At 37.3% G+C, this 25,046-nt stretch overlaps 1 protein-coding gene across 1 annotated transcript in view; it reads right to left on the bottom strand.

Moving 5' to 3' along the window:
• PREX2 (phosphatidylinositol-3,4,5-trisphosphate dependent Rac exchange factor 2) overlaps window positions 1-25,046 on the bottom strand; it is a 342,394-nt gene that overhangs the window by 83,650 nt on the left and 233,698 nt on the right. The window contains exons 32-34 of the mRNA XM_003408339.4: window positions 21,342-21,559; window positions 8,990-9,092; window positions 3,359-3,502 (exon numbers count right to left, since the gene is read on the bottom strand). Coding sequence (XP_003408387.4) covers window positions 3,359-3,502; window positions 8,990-9,092; window positions 21,342-21,559 — 465 coding nt within the window. The remainder of the gene's footprint in view (window positions 1-3,358; window positions 3,503-8,989; window positions 9,093-21,341; window positions 21,560-25,046) is intronic.

Raw genomic sequence — 25,046 nt, 5'->3', positions numbered from 1 at the left:
AGGACTATACAAGGAAATATCAATTTGTGGCCTAAGACCAGAAAGATTGGCAGAAGAATCCTGAGAAAAACAACCGAACTGGAAGAGGGTAGGGAAAGATTCAATCTGGGATCCAGTTTTCACAAAGGTCTTGCTGATTTGACTTTGGCTAGAATAGCCTGTCCTGCTCTAAAATCTGGTTACAAGAAATCAAACAATTATATAAATATAATTTAATATAATTTCTATATTCTCATAAATTGTCATTTTCGTTACATTTATAGACAATATTTCCAAATTGGAATCCCTTAGAGCTGCCAATGCTTAATATGCTTTGCTGCTAACCGAAAGGTTAAAGGTTCGAGTCCACTCAGAGGCTCCTTGGAAGAAAGGCCTGGTGATCTACTTCCAAAAACTCAGCCATTGAAAATCCTATAGAATACCGTTCTCTTCATGGGGTCGCCATGAGTTGGTACTGGTGTTTCCCAATTAACAAGATTGTTAAAATTCACAATTATGTAAATATTTTTAAAAGGAGGAAAAGACTCTGAATACATTGCCAAGAATCTTTGCAAGAATTTCATGGCACATGTATGGGGTTGAAAGGAAATGGAAAAAAAAATGAGTTCTGTATTTAAAATCTAAAGTTTATATGGCAAAGAAAGGAGAGGACGGAAGCATTGCCTGTTTTAGCTAAACAGTTTTTTTATTCACTGCTATTTATAAAAAAAAGAAAATGGAATGACATTGCACATAATAAATATCTATTCTCAGCCAAAGTAGGTTAAATATATAATATTGTTGTGGTAACTTCGATTCTTGGTCTCTCAACATTTTCTTGTTTAGTTTCTTTAGTTCCCTTCTATAAATAACATATTTCTCAACAGTAGTACTGATAGATTTGGTTAGATAAACATTTAATTTATTGAATAGTATTTAATTAAAAGCATTATTTAAATACGATTTGCTTGCTTTTTTTACTTCTAATACTTTTGAATTAGTGAAAGGAAAACATTCCATTAAATTTAGGTGGTTGGCAAAAAAAAAAAAAGAAACCTAATTATTGTTAGAGAACATTAAAGATTAAATCATTTAAAGACCATAAGTGTGCCATGTTTCCACTTATTTTCATCCAATTTATTATTACTTGCTTTATCTCGCCAGGGATGCAGGGGTTCCAAAAGGATTCATTTCCTGACCTGTAGGAAGTGCTTAGGAATACTGGCCAGAAGATGGCTTTAGTGTGATCTTCACCTTCTAGCACTTTGGTTATGGGTTGTGCTGACATTGTCTGGATGCTTCTGTGTTCCTTACCTTGGGGATCTGTATAAATGTGTAGGCTTTCTTTTTTATCTGCCTAGATTTCTCTTCTAGAACTCTGGCCTTCGGCAATACATGTCCTCTAAAGTGTACCCTGCGTACCATCAACCCTGGGATTCTTGATCTAACAGTAGATCTGGCGTCCACAAGATACCCCCTCAACTAGCGTGTCCCCCTTTGCCTGCGGCTCCAACCAGGAAGAAAAAACAGTACTTCTGGAGGGCTGTCGTTAATATATTTCCCAGGAAATTTTCAATTTCTTTTTTTTTTTCTATTTGCTAGAAAAGCCCTATGTACATACAAAACTAAAATCCTTCAAATAAACTTTTATCCCAGGAATAGACGTCAGTTGGAAATCTCTTCCAATTCTCGGCTGGTAATCTCCACTAACTAGATCTGAATTTCCTTTGCTTCTCTCATTTTGAGGAACCCTAAGAGGAGCTAACATTCCAGGGGGTTTTATGAGTGTCGAGCAACTTCTGCACCCCCTTTAAACAGACAAACTTCATCACCAACAAAGTTTTAATGACACAGATTACTTTCCATCTTCTTTACCCATTTGTGACCTCAACTGTAGAAATATTTCCACTGCTCCTCATTTCATTCATTTTTCAAATCTTACTGTTGGAAGAGTAATAAAATCTAATGGTTCGCATTTAAACTGCATTTTAAACTTTAAGTTACCGTTTAACAGGGATATTGTTTCTCCTGAAATAACATTCTTATGTTAAGGTGCCCTGGTGGCACAGCGGTTACAGCGGTCAGTTGCTAAGCAAAAAGATGGGTTCGAACCCACCAGCTGCTCCATGGGAGAAAGGTGGGGCAGTCTGCTTCTGTTAGGATTTACAGCCTTGGAAACCCTATGGGGCTGTTCTACTCTGTCCTGTTGGGTCGCTATGAGCCGGAATCAAGTGAAGGCAGTGTGTTATTCTGAAATTGTCATTAGAAAAATTATAAAAGAGAAGTTAACTTGAAAAACACTCTTATTTTTCCAGGGTACAGTTGCTGCTGGGTATGATTATTCAGCTATTTATTAATATGCCACAAAGTATTTTTTTTTAAATGTTTAGTGCCATCTGTCATCTCAATAATGACTTCAAAGACAAAATTTCAAAAAAAGAAAGAAAGGAAGGGAAGCAAAGAGGATTTAAGTACTGCAAGCTCTGGTTACGCCCTCCAAAAGTTAGCATTCCAAATGAGTAACCTCCCCTACCTCCTAGAACTATTGCTGTACTAGCTTTTTATATATTTTAGGTTAAACTGCTCTCCTAACTTGTCTCCAAAGATCCTATTTTTCCTCATTGTTTCTTTTTCTATTTTATTCCTGTTCATTACAGAATCCTGTACTATCTAAATTGACCCATATAAAAACAAAAAAAAAATCTTTTTTTTTTATATATATCATAGTCCTCCAATAAGAAACGAAAATACCTTCTAATAACTCCTAAGACTTTCTAGTCACTGAAACGTCCCTCTGTTAAATGTATTATTGCCTAGCATCTGTCTGTGGTAGCCACAGCTTAAACTATGGCAATAGAAGAAAGAGTAATCTCTCAGAATTCAGGGTTTTTAAATAATATGGATATAGTACAAAGCAGAATTTCCACTTCATAGTGAATTTAGATTTCATATACCTGTCTGGTCTTTAGTTATCTAGATTGATTTTATCCCATCTACTCTTTTTATTTATTTTTTTTTTTTATTAGAATATAAACATTTCACAGCAAAACCAAGGCAGTCGAATTGACTCAATGGAATTGACTCAACGGCAACAGGTTTGGTTTTGGGCTTACCATAGTTTATTTAGCCTATTTATTTAAATCAATTTAATTATGTTTATTTATTTAAAACAATGTCTTGTTTCTTCATTATAAACCATGCCACAATCCTATTTGATAAATATTTAACCCACATGAGCTCATTTTCTTAATATTCATTCCCAGAAGTGAATATATTTTTTTAAGTACTCAGAGAATTTTTGAATTAAAAAAAAAAATTGTGATCACTACAATTAAATTTATGATAAAATTTGGTAAGAATCAAAAGGAAAGCAGTTTACCTTGTGCAAAAAGAACGGGATGAATTTTAAATCCTCCTCCATTTTTCAACCGTTGAGGCAGTTGTTCAAAATGATAACTATCGATGGAGAAATACACTTTAAGAGCTTGCCGGCTTCCTTCTGCTTGATATGTAAGAGGCACATCTAAAATGACATTTAATACTATATTATTTCCTAAAATCAGGATATACTATACAGCATATTTGTTAACCTTTAAAAGAAAAAATCTTAAAATGCCCTGGTAGTACAGCGGTTAAGCGGCCAGCTGCTAACCAAAAGGTGAGTGGTTCAAACCCTCCAGTTGCTCCGTAGGAGAAAGATGTGGCAGTCTGAAAATTACTAGAAACTAATACAGTAAAACCTGTGAAAGCCCCAATCTGTGTAAGGCAGAAACCTGTCACAGAAGGAAAACTCAAACATTTTCCACTAAAATGAGTGACAGAAAAGTGGTTAAGGCTGCACCCTGTCAAAGGTGGAAAACTTTCGAGGCCAAGAAAAACAAGGCAGTCCTGTTGAGTTCTGGCTCTCCCAGGTTCACTGTATATTAAAAAAGGAGTCCTGGTGGCCCAAAGAATAAAGAGCTACACTGCTAACTGAAGTCAAGGGTTGGAACTCATCAGCCGCTCTGCCGGAGAAAGATGTGACAGTCTGCTTCCATAAAGATTATGGCCTTGGAAACCCTATGCGGCAGTTCTACTCTGTCACTATGAGTTGGAATTGACTTAACAGCAACAGGTTTGGTTTTTAAATACACTAAAGTGCTCAAGAGTACCAAGTTCAGGGTAGGTGTACTTATGGCGCTGTTCGGTGAAGGAGTTATTAAATCAGATTCTCATTAGCTAAAGCAACAGATTTATTGCCGTTCTACAGACAAAATTCCGTACTAGGAAACTTCTTACACTTTGACACACCAGATGTCTCACTTAACTAAATGAGAAATCAGCTACACATCGTTCAGAATCAAAATCCCTCCAGGACAGCTGCCTCATTCATATGTCAGTCAAAACGAGTCCCTGTGTATACTTCTTAAGTAGTGTGCGAGTTGTCAAGTCCACAGCAACCATTATCAAAATTAGTAGGAGTTTTGCCAGTTTCAGTCTCTAAACACCAGATCAAAAATGTCTTATCCTGTGTTGACGATGTCTTACAAGCATTAGAAATTACGAGTTCAAATTCTTTTATTTTAAAAGCTCCTAAAATAATTACAAAAAAGAAAAAGAGAACCTGACCAGCCTGGAAAGCTAAAATGCTTTAGGAGTGTTTCACAGTGATATCACAAATCCCTTTTATTTTATGATACTTAGATGAATGACAAATAATTTTCATCTCATTAAAAACAAATGTAAAAATCTTCCTAACAGACTAGAATAATCGCACTGGGTAAAAATTAAGGCTAAAATATAGTAGGCATTTAGGATGCGTTCTTGATTTAATATTATTTCTAATCTGCTTCTTGAAATGACATAGTATCTGAGAGTTGAAGGTTAAATACTATTTATTATCACAGACTCCAGGTTTCTTCTTAAACTTACTTACTTAATTCTGTGTATCAGAGGGGACATTGTATCACCATCTAAAGTTTCCTTGTTGCAATATAATATTGCTTATTTTATTTTTGTGTCTAATTTTTTTAAGGAAGATATGAAGGATTTTGGTTTAGGAAAGAGAACAAATAAATTTATCAGCTGAAGGGCTGGAAATTAATTGCTTTTTTATAATTGGGAAAATAATCCCTCATCCCTTTTCTAAAATAAAGAGAAACAGATACAGAGACACTAAAGAAATACAGATCTATGGACACTAAATATTTGTATCTTCTAGTTCCCCTTTCCATATATGTTTTCATTTTTATGTTGAATTCCAACCTTTTGCTCTTTGGCATCAAAACAGCTAATCTCCATGTTCACCAATGGATAATGTTAGTGAAATGAAAAAAAAAAAAAAAGGATTACAGCATTTGCAGTTTCATATGATAGGACTAGTAAAGGACAAATAAAGATGCTATACCAGGAATTAAGTAACTGAAACTTGCTGAAAGTTTTCAAGTATATTAAATTTAAAGTGAAGTTAACACTAAGAGTAATTAAAGAACACTATGTTTTTTATGTGAAAGAATGGAAGTTTCCTGCAAAGCATTCGGTGCACCTGTGAAAATGCATAATAACGGAGAGTTGCCTGTATCTGTGGAAATTTATCCACCATGAAAAACAAACCTGATGATTAGGGCTAGGTATGATTAGGTAACAGTCTGTGAGTAGCCCAAACGGTTAAGTGCTGAGCTACTCATTGAAAGGTCGGTGGTTTGAGAAATTAACCTGAGCTGTAAACTTTTACCTAAAGCACAATTAAAAAAAAAAGAAGAAGAAGAAAGGTTGGCAGTTTGAACTCACCTGGAAGTGCCTTGGCAGAAAGGCCTGGCGATCTGCCCCCCAAAAGTTCACAGTCATAAAGGTCCTATGGAGCATAGTTCTACTCTGACACACATGATGTCTCCGTGAGCCAGAGCTGACTTGACAGCAACTTTTGTTTTTTTTTGTTTAATAATTAGATACATAATGATAGCTGCAACTGAGTCATCTCCAACTCATGACAAAATGTACAACAGAACAAAACGTTGCCTGATCCTGTGTCATCCTTACAATTTCTAGCACATTTGAGTACATGACTGCAGCTACTGTGCCAATCCATCTCAACAAGGGTCTCCTTACCCTTCATAGCCCTCTACTTCACCAAGCATAGTATCCTCCACCAGTGACTTATCCCCCCTGATAATGTGTCAAAAGGAAGGGAGTCAGACAATGTTCTATTGTGATTCAGAAGATTTTCATGGGAGAATTTTCAGAAGTAGATCACCAGGTCACCATGGGTGACATTGCTGGTATCTGAAATACCAGTGGCATAGCTTCCAGCATCACAGCAACATGCAAGCCACCACGGCACAAGAAACTGATAGACGGGTGGTGGTGGTGATAATTAAAAGCTCTAAAACCATTACTACATGAGAAAAAAGTCACTATCATTGTAGAGAGGGATTCATCTTAGCAGTTTGTTCAACAGTGACATCCCATCTCTTTAAACATGGCCCCCAATCCTTGAGTGGGCCAGCAACTTTGAAAATAAGTCTTTAACTAAGAAGTTTTTAGTTCTTTCTGCCTGGGTTGCTCTTCCCTGACCTTTTGCAGGGTTCGGTCCTTCTCATCCTTCTGGTCTCACCTGACAAGCCCCTTCTGCAGAGAGCTCTTCCCTGATCATTCCTTAGAAATGAGCCACCCCATCTGTATTCTTTATGCATCTCTTGATTTCCTTCACTGGATTGATCACAGTCCTAATTATCTTGGTATTTCATTCTTTATTCACTGTTTCCCAACTAGGTTGTGAGGTCTATAAAGACAAGGACCAGGTCTGTTTTATCAACATGGCACTCACAGCTCTAGGCATAATGCCTAGCCTGTATAGAAATGGTAGGGCTCAAAAAATTCATTCTCTGAATTAATTACTATAAAACTTCCTATAACACGCCCATGGAAGGGGAAGACCTACTGTCATTATGCTATTCTCCTCAAAATGCATATATTCCACAAAATAAATTTAATTATACATAGCCTAATAATTTAGTTAATTTATTCCTCCTTCAGTAATTATATGACTCTGGAAGTACCTTGTATGTTCCCTATCGTTGAAGTGGGTCAAATTGCCCGTTTATTCGTTTGCATGTCTCACAGTTCTCTAAGATCCATGCTAACCCACAAAAATGCTAGCAGGGTCTTTATTTATTCACCATCATATCCCTAGAGTCCCTGGGTGGCACAAATGGTTAACATGTTTAGCTGCTAACCGAAAGGGTGGAGGTTAAAGTCCACCCAGAGGCATCTCAGAAGAAAGCCTGATGAACTACTTCTGAAGAATCAGCCACTGCAAACTCTACGGAGCACAGCTCTGCTCTGACACATATGGAGTTGCCATGAGTTGGAGTTGACTCAACAGAAATTGTTTTGCTGGTATATTCCTAGAATTTAGTTCAGTATTTAGCACCTGGAGCCCTGGTGGCCCAGCGGTTAAGAGCTCGGCTGCTAATTAAAAGGTTGGCAGTTTGAATTCACCAGCCACTCCTTGGAAAACCTATGCGGCAGTTCCACTCTGTCCTATAGGGTCACTATGAGTTGAAATCAGCTTGACAACAACGGGTTCTGTTTTTTTTTTTTTTTTTTTTTTTAGCACACTATTCATTCCTGATAATTATTTCTTCTTTGAAAATGAAATACATTAATCCAGACTTTTGAGTCCTCCTTGCTTGGCATGCCACAATTATTCACAATCTCATTATTTTTCATGAAAAAATAAATGTGGGTAATCGTATAAATATAACTTTTTAAAAGAATGCAAAGGAATAAAGTGAGGAGGAACTATTCAAATATTTACTGAATGCTACCCAATCATGGCCATATAAGATGCTATAGTCTTTCAAATACATCCTTATTTAGTCCCCACCACGCTTTGTGTCTACAGCCAGAGAATAAAGCTATTATTTTCATTTTTGAAGATGAGAATACAATCTCTGGATTTGAATTGAGGTTTCTTGATTTGTATTGATTCATTTAGTCATCCTACAGTACAACTTCCAAGGGAGCAAAACTCTTTTCCATCTTATTCACTGTTATCTCCAGCACCCAAGAAAGCAAGAAAACGTTTTATCCCCTTGTAATGTGAGTATATTTGTAAACACTAAAATTTTTACTCAGTTGATCTTATTGTCAATTTTTAATTTTTAAATGAACAAAGAAGGTAGAATATACGTCTATTTCTTCAGAATTAAATTATATTTTTTATCAGTTATTGCCACATCTACCAATTATGCCTCTCTCAACTGGCTTAGATTTAAATTATATCAATGTAAGTATGACTTGCATCTCCTCCATTTCTTTTTGGCTCTAAATCATTATTTTCACACTCTACAAACACATTCTCTAGGCGATGAATTGGTGATAAAGAGTGAAAACTGAATTCATTCATTTTTGCTATATTGTTGTTGTTATAAGGTGTCCAACTCATAACAACCCTATGTACATCAGAGCTAAACACTGCTTGGTCCTGCACCATCCTCACAATTGCTGGTACATTTGAGCCTATTGTTGCAGCCACTGTGTCAGTCCATCTCGTTGATGGCTTTCCTCTTTTTTGCTGATCGCTGACCCTCTACTTTACCAAGCAAGATGTTCTTCTCCAGGGACTGGACCCTCCTGATAATATGTCCAAAGTATGTAAGATGAAGTCTCTCCATCCTCACCTCTAAGGAGCATTCTGGCTGTACTTATTCCAAGCCAGATTTGTTTGTTCTTCTGACAGCACACATACAGGCAACATTCTTTGCTATATAATTGTTATATATTTTAGTAAAAGTTTGGATGTTCAAGTAGTAGATGAAAATAAAGTTTAGAATTACCTTTAGATTCAAATTACATAGATATTTCATCACTCATAGTTGGTTGTTACAAATTATTTATTCTAAATATAGATATTTTATATGAAATAATTTAAATATATGAAAGACATTAATATCAATTTTATACCATATGTCATTGTTTGATGCCAAAGAAATTCTATAAAATAGCTATGAAATATTTAGTTATATACTTGCAACCAATGGCTCCTCTTCTGATGGTTTAAAGTAAAAAGAAACCTTCTCCAAATCAAATAGGGCAATCAGTGTATCTTCCAGCATGGCTTGTTCGTCTGCCTAGAAAGAAAGAAGAAAAACAATACGCAATAATATGACATGATAAAAAAAAAAGATAGGATATGATAAAATGTAATGAAATATAAATCCAGATTAAAAACATCACTTCATTTAATGTTTTATTGACACACAAAATTATAAACACCTAAGACTTCATTGCAATTAAACAATTAACAAATTCCTCATAATTACAAGATTCTTTTATAGCTTTATAGTTTTATATTTCTCCTTTTCTCTATTAACTAAACTCAGGGCTTTTAACCAGTTCTAAAAGGTTAAGTCATGGCTGACGGAAACAAGGCAGGGCCTGGAACCAGGGCACATAAACATGGCACAGCGACCAAATCTCTTGTGCTTTAGCTTTCAGCCTGATTAGAAAACAGGCAGGGCGCCCTGCTCGAAAATGGCAGCTGACCACTCAGGTAGGAATGTGTCGCTTTCCAAAGTCCTGCCAATAATCCAATTTCCAGCATCAGGAAACTTTCAGGAGCCAATAATCCAATCTCCTGCATCAGGAAACTTTCAGAAGCCAATAATCCAAGCTCCCATATCAGGAAACTTTCAGGAGCCAATAATCCAATTTCCCCCATCAGGAAATTTTCAGGAGCTTTATCCAGGAGGCTGGATTATTGACAAGACTGTGCAGAGCGACACACATTCAAAGCAGCACAGTTAGCTGTCATCTTTGAATGGGGTGCCCTGCCTATTTTCTACTCAGGTCAAAAGCCAAGATGCAAAAGATTTGGTTGCTAGGCAACTTGTAAATCACCTTTGTTTCTGTTGGCCATGACTGAATCACTTTGAACCAATTGGAAGTCCCGCCTTGTTTCCGTGGGCCATAACTGAACCATTTAGAACTAGTTTGAAGTACTGCCTAGATTGTTATACACATAATTTTTCAGTCTGTTTTATACTTAAAGTCTAAACATATTGTTTCATTTATCATTTACAAATAAATGCACACACACAAAAATATGTTAACTGCCTTTAAACTTCTAAAATCTTATAGATATAACAGCTGAAAGCAAAAATATTGTATTATTAAAAAGCTGCAGTACATATTGGTGATTCTATTTTAAAGTAAGATAACTGATGCATTATTCAGTTTGCTCTTTCTTAGGGCTGTGATATAAGTAATTTGCATGTATCTAATGATTTTCAAATCCAACGAGCTTGGGGGCAAGACGACTTATTTTCAACTCACTTGCCTTTAGTGGGCCTAGTCTACAAACTTGTGAATATAAAATTTGATTTGTTTTAATCATTCTTGTCTTTGTTAGGGTGTATTATTTTACAGCTGAGGCAGCCAAGGCCCAGACAGGCTAACATGTTCATTGCTTGTCTCAGGGATACCGTCTTCCTGGAACTAGATTATGGCCACTCTACTAGCAGTTAACGGCACTATCTACTGGGCCCTTTACTAATTTCCTTCTGAAAGAACAATTAGACTTACCAAAGCAGCTTATCCTTAAGGATGTCAACAGTCTTTTAAAAAATAATTTTAACAGCTTTTAAAAACATTTACAACGTGTTTTTAAAAAATGCCATAAGCTCCTAGCCATATTTTCAGCCGCTTTAGTAGAGGGTGAATACCTGGGCAGTACAAACAGTTAACGGCCTCAGCTGCTGACCAAAAGGTTGAAGGCATTAAAAGACTAGACTTACTAGTCGGACAGAGACTGGAGAAACCCTGGGAGTATGGCCCTGGACACCCTTTCAGCTCATTAATGAAGTCACTCCTGAGGCTCACCCTTCAGCCAAAGATTAGACAGGCCCATAAAACAACATGAGATCAAATGGGCACATTAACCCAGGGGCAAGGATGAGAAGGCAGGAAGGGACAGGAAAGCTGGTTAGGGGGAACTCAAGACTGAGAAGAAGAGAGTGCTGACATATCGTGGGGTTGGCAACCAATGTCACAAAAACAATATGTGTACTAATTGTTTAATTAGAAGCTAGTTTGCTCTGCAAACCTTCATCTAAAGTACAATAAATAAATGAATGAATGAAAAAAAACTGAAGGCGTGAGTCCACCAAGAGGCGACTCAGGAGAAAGTCCTGGCGCTCTATTTCCAAAAGATCAACCACTGAAAACCCAGTGGAGAGCAGTTCTACTCTAACACACATGGGTTCGCCATGAGGTGCAGTCGACTTGACAGCAGTTGGTTTAGCAGAAGGTGAACAAGGTGATAAAGAATTTTCATCAGGGCAGTCACTAAGGCAGGCCAGGCCCCAAAGAAGGGTGGCATGAGACTGAGAAGGAGGTTAATAGAATTATCACCTTTACACCTTGATTTGGTACTTCACAACACAGGAAACTTGGTGGCGCAGTGGAAAAGCACTGAGCTCCTAACTGAAAGGTTGAGGGTTTGGACCCGTCCCAGTAGCTCCATGGGAAAAGGACCTGGTGATCTGCTCCCGTGAAGATTACAGGAGGAGGCAGAGCCAACATGGCTCTATAGACAGAAGCACCACATCATCCCTCCACAGCGAAGAGCCAAAAAACTAAGTAAAAAAGAGACAAACATCAATCCTGGAACCCAAGGTATCAAATGAAGAGATAAAGTACTCAGCCAAGCACTGAATGGAGTAAGAAACTGACAAAGAACAGAGGATGAGGACAGATGAGCAGAGGGCAGAGGTCCCCTATCAGTTAATGCAGCACAGATTCACCATCTTGGACTCCTGTTGGAGAGCGGTGGACAGGGAATGCGGGAAAGCAGATTCACAGTGCTGCCAGCAGGAGACAGAGCACCTGGTAACCAGTGATATATACTTTTCCACCCCCCACGTTTCCTCCCCCTGCTCATTCTCCACCACTTCCCAGCAGGCCGATCTGCCACTTTCCAGAGGCCCCATCTGCTGCTTCCCAACAGGCTAAGAAACCATGGCCTGGGAGGCGCTGAATCCGTGCCACACAGATTCGCCCCGCACACGCTGGCTGGCTCCTTCAGTGCCATTCCTACCAGAATCTGCCCTGCACTGACCCCCATTCCACCTTGTCAGCCCCAGTATGTGCAACAAACAACCCATCCCAGCCCCTCCCCTTCAGCTGGACCTGCCTGCTGCACCACAGCTGAGAGACTGGTCCTGCCTATTGGACAAGAAGGTGAAAAATATAGTCCAGCAGATAAGCAAACAACAAAGAACACACAGCTTGCCTGCTCAGACATAATCAAATAAAACAAAAAAGCAGGATGAAACAAACAAATCTACAATCAACGAACGAAGAAATCAACTACTGAATCTCCTGAAGACAGCAGACATTATCAAAACATATTAAAAAAAAGGACAGAATGGTTCCAGTAGGCACCCAAAGTAAAACACCTGATGATTTTCCCATAGAAGAAAAGGCACTGGAACTACCTGATAGGGAATTCAAATCTCTAATATTCACAGCTATGCAGGAGTTGAAGCAAAAAGAGGAAAAAATAGACAAATTCTTGGAAAATACAGACAAAAAAATGGAAGAATTCAGGAAAATAATAGAGTAACAAAAGGTCAAAATAAATTCACAACCAGAAATCACACAAAAACAACAATTAGAAATCAAAAAGATAAACAACAAGGTTTCAGAAATGGACAATGTCACGGAAGGTCTGAGGAGCAGGTTTGAAACAATGGAATACAGGATCAGCAAAACTGAAGACAAATACTTGGCTATCACTTTGAGGAAAAATCAGAAAAATGAAGAAACCCTGGGAATGATGTCGAATACAACCAATAGTAAAAATCTGTGCGTGATCACAGTTCCAGAACAGGGGGAGAAAACGGAAAACATAGGGAGGATCACTGAAGGAATGCTGACAGAAAACTTCCCTAATATCATGAAAGATGGAAAACTGATCATCCAAGGAGCTCAACAAAACGCATATAGGATAGAACCCAAAAGAATATCACCAAGGCATATCATAATTGCACTCACTAAAAGCAAAGAAAAAGAAATCCTGACAGCAGCTGAAAAGTCACATACAGACTCAGCTCTGATTACTCAGCAGAAACTGTGCAGGCAAGAAGGCAATAGGATGACATGTATAAAACCTTGAAAGAAAAAAATTGCAAACCACGAATAGTACATCCTGCAAAACTCTCATTGAAATATGATGGTGAAATTAGGACATTTCCGAATAAACAGAATTTAAGGGAATATGTAAAAACTAAACCAAACTTAAAAGAATTATTAAAGAGAGTCCTTCAGTTTGAAAACAAACAACAGCATGATTCTAGGACACAAGATAACACCAGTCAGATACCAACCTAGAATATGAACTCTCAAGGACTATTCAAAAGGAAAAGATTTACAACAGGGAACCAGAGAAGTTAATCTGTAAATGACAACAATGTCAGAACAATAAAACAAGGAATAAATGGTGTAGGTATAGAACTTTTCAAAGGAACAGAAGTGAAAGAGATACAAAGTAACAATAGACTGGTTCAAACCTAGCAAGAGAGAGGTAAATTTCAAGGTAACCACAAAGAAAGTTAACAAACCTACTCATCAAAATAAAGAAGAAAAATGTAAAGTTCCAGTAAAAACAAAAGAAAAAAAAATCTACAAACGAGAGAAATTTAGCACAGAAGAGTAAGAGGAACAAAGTAAACATCAGCACCACAAAAAAAAAAAAAAAAAAAGCACTACAAAATGACAGCAATAAACTCAACCATATCAATAATTACACTGAACTAAATGCACCCATAAAGAGACAGAGGTGACAGAATGGATAAAAAAACAGGATCCATCAATATGCCGTCTACAAAAGACACACCTTAGAAACAAACATGTGAATTTATTAAAAGTCAAAGAATGGAAGAAAAATATATCAAGCAAACAACTACCAAAACAAGACCAGGAGTGGTAATGCTAATCTCAGATAAAATAGACTTTAAAACAAAATCCACCATAAAAGACAAAGAAGAACACTATATAATGATTAAAGGGATGATCCATCATGAAGACATCACCATAATAAATATCTACGCACCCAATGACAAGGCTCCAAAATATATAAAACAAATTCTAACAGCACTGAAAAGAGAAATTGGCAGTTTCACAATAATAGCAGGAGACTTCAACACACCACTCTTGGAAAAAGACAGAACATCTAGAAAAAAAGTCAACAACAAACATACAGAACCTCTAAAGGCCACAATCAGCCACCTTGAACTCACAGGCCTATATAGAACACTCCACTCAACAGCTACAAAGTACACGTTCTTTTGCAATACACATGGAAGGTTCTCCAGAACATATCACATCTTAAGCCACAAAGCAACCCTCAACGAAATTAAAAACATTGAGATAATACAAAGTATCTTTTCTGATCACAACACCATGGAAATAGAAATTAACAACAGGAAGAGCTAGGGAAAAAAATCAATTACGTGGTAACTGAATAATCCCCATTTCAAAAACTACTGGGTAATAGAAGAAATCAAAGATGGAATAAAAAAATTCCTAGAATCAAATGAAAATGAAAACACATCATACCAAAACCTTTGGGACACAGCAGAGGCAGCGCTCAGAGGTCAATTTATAGCAATAGATGCACACACCAAATATGAGGAAAGGGACAAAATTAAAACATTAGCAACACAACTCCAACAAATAGAAAGAGAACAGCAAAAGAAGCCCACAGCCACCAGAAGAAAGGATATAATAAAGATCAGAGCAGAACTAAATGAAATAGAGAATAGAAAAATAACAGAAAGAATCAAAAACCAAAAGTTGGTTCTTTGGAATGATCAACAAAATTGACAAACCACTGGCCAAATTGACAAAAGAAAAACAGGAGAGGACACAAATAACCCAAATAAGGAATGAAATGGGGGCTATTACAACAGACCAAACTAAAATATAAAGGATCATAACAGAGTATTAAAAAAACTATACTCCAACAAATCTGAAAACCTAGAGGAAATGGACAAGTTTCTAGAAACACACCACCTACCCAAACTAACACAAAATGATGTTGACAATTTGAACAGACCCATAACAAGAAAAGAGACTGAACAAGTAAAAAAAAAAAAAAAACTCCCAACGACAACAAAAAAAAGCCCTGGCCCAGATGGAGAATTCTAGCAAACATTCACAAAAGAGCTTATACCAGTACTACTCAAAATATTTCAAAACACACAAAGGAAAGGATACTTTCTAATTCATCCTATGAAGCCAGCATAACCCTGATACCAAAACCAGGTGAAGACACCACAAAAAAAGAAAATTACAGACCAGTATCTCTCATGAATATAGATGTAGAAATTCTCAACAAAACTCTAGCCAATAGAATTCAGAATCATATCAAAAAAATAATACATCATGACCAACTAGGATTCATACCAGGCATGTAAGGATGGTTCAACATTAGAAAATCAATCAACATAATCCACCACATAAATAAAAGAATCACATGATTATCTCAACTGATACAGAAAAGGCATTTGACAAAGTCCAACTACCATCCCTGATAAAAACTCTCAATAAAATAGGAATAGAAGGGAAATTCCTCAACATAATAAAGGGCATCTATGTAAAACCAACAGCCAACATTATACATAAACCCCAAAAAACCAAACCCAGTGCTGAGTCAATTCCGACTCATAGCGACCCTATAGGACAGAGTAGAACTGCCCCCATAGAGTTTCCAAGGAGTACCTGGTGGATTCGAACTGCTGACCCTTTCGTTACCAGCTGTAGCACTTAACCACTATGCCACCAAGGTTTCCAAACACTATACATTGAAAACCCAAAAGACTCTCATGAGGCAACTACTGGAACTAATATATTCAGCAGATTAGCAGGATACAAGATAAACATACAAAAATCAGTTGGATTCCTATACACCAATAGAAAGAATGATGAAAAGGAAATCACAAAAACAATACCACTTATAATAGCCCCTAAAAATATAAAATACTTAGGAATAAATATAACCAGGGATGTAAAAGACTCATACAAAGAAAACTACAAAACACTACCACAAGAAACAAAAAGAGACCTACATAAATGGGAAAACATACCATCTTCATGGTAGGTAGGCTCAACACTGCTCAAAGTAATCTACAAATACAATGTAATCCTGATTCAGATCTCAACAACATTCTTTAAAGAGATGGAAAAACTAATCATTAACTTTATATGAAACAGGAAGAGGCCCCAGATAAGTAAAGCACTACCGAAGAATAAAATAGGAGGACTCACACTACCTGACCTCAGAACCTAATATACAGCTATGGTAGTCAGAATACCTTGGTACTGGTACAACGACAGATACATTGACCAGTGGAACAGAACTGAGAACCTAGATGTAAATCCATTCATCTACGGTCACCTGATCTTCGACTAGGGTCCAAAGTCCAACAAATGGGGAAAACACATTCTTTTTAACAAATGGTGCTGGCAAAACTGGATGTCGATCTGCAAAAAAAACGAAACAGGACCCATACCTCACTCCATACACAAAAACTAACTCAAAATCGATCAAATATCTAAGTATAAAGCCAAAAACTATAAATATCACAGAACAAAAAATAGGATCAATGCTAGAGGCCCTAATACATGACATTAACAGAATACAAACCATAACTAACAACACACAAACTCCAGAAGACAAGCTAGATAACTGGGATCTTCTAAAAATTAAACACTTATGCTCATCAAAAGATTTCACCAAAAGAGTAAAAAGAGAAACTACAGACTGGGAAAAAATTTTTTGTTATTACAAATCCAACAAAGGTCTAATCTCTAAAATCTACAAGAAAATACAGCACCTCTGCAACAAAAAGACAAAAAAAATCCGGTTAAAAAATGGGCAAAGGAAATGAACAGAGACGTCACAAAAGAAGACATTTAAGTGGCTAACAGACATATGAGGACATACACTCAATCACTAGCCATCAGAGAAATGCAAATCAAAACCACAGTGAGATACCATCTCACCCCAGCATTAGTGGCACAAATCAAAAAAACAGAAACTAACAAATGTTGGAGAGGTTGCGGGGAGATTGGAACTCTTATGCACTGCTGGTGGGAATGTAAAATCGTACAACCACTTTGGAAAACGATATGGCATGTCCTTAAAAAGGTAGAAATAGATACACCATGTGATCCAGCAATCCCACTCCTAGGAATATATTCTACAGAAATACGAGCCGTCACACGAATAGACACACACACCCATGTTCACTGCAGCATTGTTCACAATAGCAAAAAGATGGAAACAACCTAGATGTCCACCAACAGATGAATGGATAAACAAACTCCAGTACATACACACAATGGAGTACTACATAATGATAAAGAACAATGATGAATCGGCAAAGCATCTCACAACATGCATGAATCTGGAGGGCATTATGCTGAGTGAAATAAGTCAATCACAGAAGAACAAATATTGTATGAGATCACTACTATAAAAACTCATGAAAAGGCTTACTCACAAAAAAAAACAATCTTCGATGGTTATGCATGAGGGAAGAGGTGGGGAGATAAAAACACTAAAGAGACAACACATAGGTGGTAACTTTGATGAAGGGTAAGGCAGTACACAATACTGGGGAAGCTAGCACAACTTGTACAAGGCAAGGTCATGGAAGCTTCATAGACACATCCAAACTTCCTGAGGGACCAAATTGCTGGGCTGGGGGCTGTGGGGACCATGGTCTCTGCGAACATCTAGCTCAATTGGTATAACATAGTTTATAAAGAAAATGTTCTACATTCTACTTTGGTGAGTAGCATCTGGGGTCTTAAAAGCCTGTGAGCGGCCATCTGAGATACTCCACTGGTCTCATCCTTTCTGGAGAAAAGGAGAAAGAAGAAAACGAAAGTTACCAGGGAAAGATTAGTCCAAAGGACTAATGGAGCACACCTATGACAGCTTCCACTCAGGCTCCCACCACTGACTGCTCTGACAGGGATCAAAATAGAGGGTCCTGGACAGAGCTGGGGGAAAATGTAGAACAAAATTCTAACTCACAAAAAAAGACCAGACTTACTGGCCTGACAGAGGCTGGAGAAATCCCAAGAGTATGGCCCCTGGACACTCTTTTAGCCCAGTAATGAAGTCACTCCTGAGGCTCACCTTTCAGCCAAAGATTAGACAGGCCCATGAAACAAAACAAGACTAAAGGGGCACACCAGCCCAGGGGCAAGGACTAGAAGGCAGGAGGTAACAGGAAAGCTGGTAATAGTGAACTGAAGGTCTAGAAGGGAGGGTGTTGACATGTTGTGAGGTTGTTAACCAATGTCATAAAACAATATGTGTGCGAACTGTTTAATCAGAACCTAGTTTGTTCTGTAAACCTTCATCTAAAGTACAATTAAAAAAAAAAAGATTACAGGAAACCCTATGGGGGAGTTCTCCTCTGTCCTACAAGGTCTCTATGAGTTGGAACTAACTCGACTGCAATAGGTTTTTCTTTTCTTTTTTTAAATAATGCTTGTTATATAATGGAAACCCTGGTGGTGCAGTGGTTAAGTGCTGCAGCTGCTAACCAAAAGGTTGGCAATTCGAATCCACCAGGCGGTCCTTGGAAACCCCGTGGTGCAGTTCTACTCTGTCCTATAGGGTCGCTATGAGTCGGAATTGACTTGATGGCACTGGGTTTGTTATAAAATAAGAGCTGGAGAAATGTTTGTGAAGCCGTTATTGTTTTAAAGTTCTTTTGAAGAAACAGAAAACTGTCATAGACCTTGGAGTGGAGGAAGATGACTGAGGAAGCACACAGAGCTCTGGTGTCCGCAGCCCTAGCAGGTTCCATGTTCTTGTTTTAGAAGCAGAAAAACTATTTCCTTTGAGATTTTCTTCGCAACTTTGTATTTGTTATCAATTCCTAAAACAATTTTAAGGTCTTCACAAAACCATTTTTTTTTAATACAGTGATATTGAGATAGAATTATTCACACATTATAAAATTTACCAAAGGGTACATTTCAGGAGTATTTAGTATATTCACAGAATTCTGCAACCACTGCCGTTATCTACTTTTGGAACATTTTCAGAAAGAAACCTGTATTCATTAACATTAAGCTGTGTGATTAATTATTTTTGTGTATGGCCTTTCTAGCCACGGTCTTCTAACTCCCACCCAGGTGGTAGAGTGGGACTGTGTGATAGGGTAATTGTAGCCCATCAAAAGGACCTGTCAGTTTTGCCTCAGAAGAGAAGCAATTCCAGGGCAGAGAGGAGGCAGTACCAAAGAAAAACAGCCAGGAGTGGAGAGTGTGTTCTTTGGACCCAGGATCCCTGTGCTGAGAAGCTTCTGGAAGCAGAGGGGAGAGGGGGAGAGAGAGAGAGGTGGAGGGAGAGAGGGGAATTGCTGCGCTGTATGTTTTTTTATGGAAACTATATTTAACACTGAGGAGCTACCAAACTATTTTCCAAAATGGCTGTACTATTTTACATTCCCACCAGCAATATATGAGAGTTCCAACTTACTGGCCATTTGTACTTTTTTTTGGAGAAATACCTATCCAAATCCTTTGCCCACTTTTTAATTGGGTTATTGTCTTTTTATTACTGAATTTCCGGCGTTCTTTATAGATTCTGTATACAAGTCGCTTCTGAGATGCATAATTTGCAAATAATTTTCTCCTTTCCTTGAAATTACAAATAAATTAACTTTAAAGTACAGCACTTCATTAGACTATAGCAGTTTTTTCAAATAAGGAGAATAGAAATGAATCCTCATTCATTCATTCATTCAACAGTGTCTACTACTTGCTAGGCAGATATCTTCCTATCTTATGTAATATATATTTGATAAGTAATGATTAATTAATATTTATTTTGTTCTTAAAAACTTTTCCAACAGCACTTTATTCCACATTGTTCATCAGTTAAATCTTCTGTTTTAGTTTTATTAGCAACTAAATAAGAAATAGATGACACACATGGAGTATACAGTCTTTTTTCAAAAGAATTCACTTGTCTATCTGCAGTACACTTAGATGAACTTCCTTATCTTACTATTCCAGAACTTTCTGTGACTGTACAATTGCCTCCCTACCCTCAATATTATTGAAAGAAGACACTATTTTGATGTATAAAATAATGTACATTTATTGGAAAAAACTCAAGCATATTGCTTGGTAGCTACATTTTCTGTTTAATATGCCCTGTCCTGCCATTGCCGGAGTTGATTCCAACTCTTAGCAACCCTATAGGATGGAGTAGAACTGCCCCACAGAGTTTCCAAGGAGTGGCTGTTGGATTGGAACTGCCAACCTTTTGGTTAGCAGCTGAGCTCTTAACCACCTGCACCACCAGGGCTCCAAGTGTAATGTAACAGATGGAAATACCATCTCATGTTTCAAATCACAATTCTATTTAATGAACACATGAGGTTTATATACAAAAGTAAACGTATTTGTCTTTTAATGTTATGACAACTCTCAGAGCCACAGTAAATATATATGAAAAAAATCAGTTCATCACAATTTTATTTGTGAAATATTTCAAGATGCTTTCTTCATATCCACTGTGGAAATTTTAAGTTAAACATGGACAATTCTACAGTAATTAAAGAGATGTTCTTAGATTTAACAGGACAAACATACGTACAAAGGAATGCACTATAATTATTTAACATATACAGATTTTAAACAAATTGCCAGATAGAATGGCAATGCAAGTTGTCTGAGCTCCTGTATCAAGCATGCCTCAGAATATCACAACCTCAGTGGGAGCTTTGGTTTCAAGGCAGGTTGTTTTTTCTGTGACTGGAAATAAGATTTTTCATTAATAACAGTAGCAGAAAGACCCTCTTTTCTCTGATGACCTTTCCCAGTCAGTGCTTAGAGATATAAGAATTAGTAACAAATGGAAGTTTCTCAGATTTTAGCAGCCACAGGGGAATAAATAATCTGGAAAGAAGTTATATAATTTCTACATAAACAAACAAAACCAAACCCATTGCCACTGGGTCCATTCCAACTCATAGTAACCCTAAAGGACAGAGTAGATCTGCCCCACAGGACTTCCAAGGAGCGGCTGGTGGATTTGAACTGCCAACCTTTTGGTTAGCAGCCGAGTTCTTAACCACTGCATTACCAGGCCTCCACGTTATACATAACTTATTAAAACTTAAATGACAACAGAAAAATATATCCCCTGAAAGTAGCTGAGTGACTGCTGACACAATAATGAAGAAAGATAATAAGCGGAAAACGAATACGCACTTCTTATTTAGGGAACATGATACAATGTAGTTTACGTTGACAAAGACAGTGGGAGTCACTGTGGTTCTTACCAGGTTTGGTGACAGCAAGGACTGAAAGTGAAAAAGAACGCCTGCATTTGCTATCTGGTCTAGCCACCTTCTGCTGGCTTCCCAAGTTTCCATTTCATTCTCTTTGCTGTTGTCAAACATCTGGTTTAAAGCCGCCATGAGCTGCTCTGAGAAGGCACAGACGGTGGCCACGAGGCTTTGGCAGAAAACCATGTCTCTCCGGAGCTGTGTCTCACTGTCTGTGAGCCAGGAGAGCATAAAGACAGCTTTGAAAAATGTCACAGATGGATAAAACCAATTCATTAAGCTTTTATATTCACCAGTATGTCATCTCTCTGCCTGGCTCATACCGCACCAAAAATGTCAATTTGAGCTCTATTAATGAACACATACGTTTTAGCAAATATGTTCTTTAGGAGACACTAAACACAAAAATGTTAGAAATATTAAAACCACTTTCATTAATCAATTTGATGACCTTATCCTGCAATCATTAAATTGTTCTATAAAACCTGAGAAAAATATAAGCCTTCATTGTTTATTTTTCCTTTTTTTGATACAAAACAATTTGCATTTGTTGTATGACACTTTACTGCAGGAATCTCTAAGTCCAAATTCTGAGTTTGTGCTGGCAAATGAAATCTAAAATTATTAATACAATTTTTTTTAATTACCTACTAAACCACCTCAAATATTAGTTTGAAATGCATATGCGAGAGCTTATTTCATATCCAATTGTTTGTAATAATAACAAGATCTTTATCTCCTTAGTTATTCAACCTCATGAGTTATAAGTATTTCTAGCTCATAAATTCCTTTATTTTTTGACATGAGTTTTAGCATGAGTCATTTTTTACTATGTTTCTTATCCTGCAATTGACTGAATTTCTGATTGGCCCTCTTTGAGGGTACGTTTACCCCATGAATGGCCACTCGGAGGCCAGGCTTTCTTTCACATGGAAACAATCTGTGCCTCCTGGCCACACAGAGCTCACTTCCTTCCCTCTTTGGGTGGCTGGATACATATGAACCACATAAACACCAAGCCACACATTCTGTACATTGAGAAAAATCAATTTCAACTAGATAAACAACAAAGGGAAAAACAAAACACTCCAAAAAAATGTTCTGGATAGTTCTGAAGCTCATAGAATACCTCTGCAATGAAAAAATATTGTCAATATTAGAATATAATATAAAAATAAATGCCTTTATTCAGTGTCGTGCTTGTTTTATTGATAAAAGGCATAATTATTTACCAAGAACACTGAACGTCTGTTTTTAATAACCATAAAAGGCATGTGTACACATAGTGTAGCTGCTGTGTATTACTCTGTTGCACTCTCAGTAACACCTACTCTTGGAAATTTTATTAGAGAAAGGTTTAAATATTAAAAAATATTTAATTTTATGTTGAAAATATCCATTTATTAGGTTGAATGATATGAACTTGCCGTTCAAAGACTGTTGAATATGGCAATCCCATATGGTTCGATTTATTAATGTACCCAACAACATGTGTTAGACACTTCCCTCAAGTAGTTATAGATCATGTGTCACATTCTAATAGACTGGAAAAAATACTTTATAGGTAACTATTAAATGACTAAATTGGGAATAAACATTGCCTACTGATTCTCAATCAAGAAAAAAACAAAACACCTAGTTGTTAGCACAATTTTTAACACAGAGTAGACAAACAATAAATGTTTACTGAAGGAATAAATGGGGAAAATGAGCCCTGAAGACAATTAACAAACAAATTAAGTGACATGAAATTGCATATATTCATTCTCTGACTTCTTCAAATGCCTGGGTTTAGTTTGATTTAAAAGGGTAATTCAGAAAGCTTGTTAGTCCAAACGTACATCTAGGATGCTAAGGTTCAGGGTTAGAAACCAATTAGTTAAAAATTGCCCTGTATCTTCCTAGGGCATTCTTGCTTTGCTTTTCAGTGGTCCAATAATGAAGAAGAAGCCCTCAATAGTGTAAACAGTTTACACACTCAGGTGGAGGTTCGAGTCTACCCAGAGGTGCCTCAGAAGACAGGCCTGGTGATCTACTTAAAAAAAAAAAATCTGCCATTGAAAACCCTATAGGGCACAGTTCCAGTGTGACACACATGGGGTTGCCATGAGTTAGGGTCAACACCATGGCAAATGGATTGTTGTTTGGTTTGTTTTGAGTGAAGCAGATCATCTGCGTGAATTTTAAAAAATATTTCTTCAGCAGGAAAACTCCTACCTATAATCTGAGAATAATTCTTTACTGAGTATTTAATTGGAAAGAACACTGCTAATATCAAAAGTGGGAAGCCTAAGTCTAGGAAAGGAAGATTCTGGTTCCATTGCAAGCTTTACTTCAGGTCACAGAGTTAATGATTTTGCTACTAGTAGAAATAATTGTCTCCAAATTGCTTTTGAGAAGAAACTCTCAAATTTCTTCTTCTTTTATTCTAAAAAGAATACATTAGATGTTTAGCCTACTTTCTGCTAGTATATTCTATAAGCATTTAAAACCAAATAAAAAATTTCTTTCAACTTTATTATCAAATCAAAATTGGTCACAACTAACATTCACAAGTCTTTCTAATATATAAAACCCGCTGCTAGCTCTAACTGCTACACAGAAGTTATATTCATTCATTCAAACTTTTAACACTGAAGGTCCAGCAGGAATTAAACATGGTGCTAATTACCAGGGGCATGAAGAAGTCCAACACAGGCCTTGGCCACACATAGGGTGACGGTGGAGTGATGAAAATAGGTAAGCAGATGCCTTTGGACCACACTGTCATTTAAATCTTTAACTAACATATTTTTAACTAAACGACATGTAATAAATGCTTCTTCATGAGGTTACTGTCTGTTTGCCACCTTCCTACTTTCAGTAGGGAGATGATTACCTGATTGGATAGACTTCAAAAGTTCATAAAACGCATATCATGCATTAAGATCTCTTCAAGTTAACTTTTTACATGCTACCATTTCACAGTAACAAAGGAAGAAAACTCAGTGTGGCAAAAGGCACTTACAACCAACCTATCTCCAACTTAGGTTCACAGCTTCTCTCCATTCATCCCGCAATCCAGCAACAAATGTCGCAGAGCTATTGCAAGCATATAATATACAACAATGTGTCTGAAAGCAGCAAGAAGAGAGGGGAGCACAGTCCTGTCCTCTTTGACCCACACAGCGTACCTCTTTGACCTGCTCAGGGTACCTGACAGCATTTAATAACCTCACAACCCATACCTTTGTCCATGGCTTTCCTGTCTGCAAGCCCTTCTCTTTTCCTCTCCACGTAGCAAACTTTACACCATTCTTCAAGAGTCACCTCACTGAACTTCTAAAATCCTACCACTCCCTGTGAAATTTCCATGTATGGTACCCTTCTTTTTTCCTGCCACCACAGCCTGGGCGTATCCCCGTACTAGAGGACTACCATGTTTGTAGTCCCCCGCGTGACAGTCAGGGCATCAAGGCCAGGGGAAGTGGTATGCTGCATGAGTTATGCTCATGGGCTTTTCAGAGGCATATAATTTGCTTTCTATTACCTGTTCCACCAATTCTGAACCTGTGATTGTAGCTATCAAATTCCCTATCTGTAAAATGGGGGTTATTCCTCCACCTTAGATTTGTGGTAAAGATAAATGATATAAAAACATCTAAAGCACTCAGCAAAGTGAAATCAGGTAGTGTTACTGTGATTCTTCTTTTTTTTTCT

The sequence above is a fragment of the Loxodonta africana genome, chromosome 14 (genome assembly GCF_030014295.1).
Source record: "Loxodonta africana isolate mLoxAfr1 chromosome 14, mLoxAfr1.hap2, whole genome shotgun sequence".
In the NCBI taxonomy this organism is placed as follows: Eukaryota; Metazoa; Chordata; class Mammalia; order Proboscidea; family Elephantidae; genus Loxodonta; species Loxodonta africana.
The sequence above is the reverse complement of the archived record's forward strand: the minus strand, read 5'-3'. Positions and strand labels throughout refer to the sequence as shown.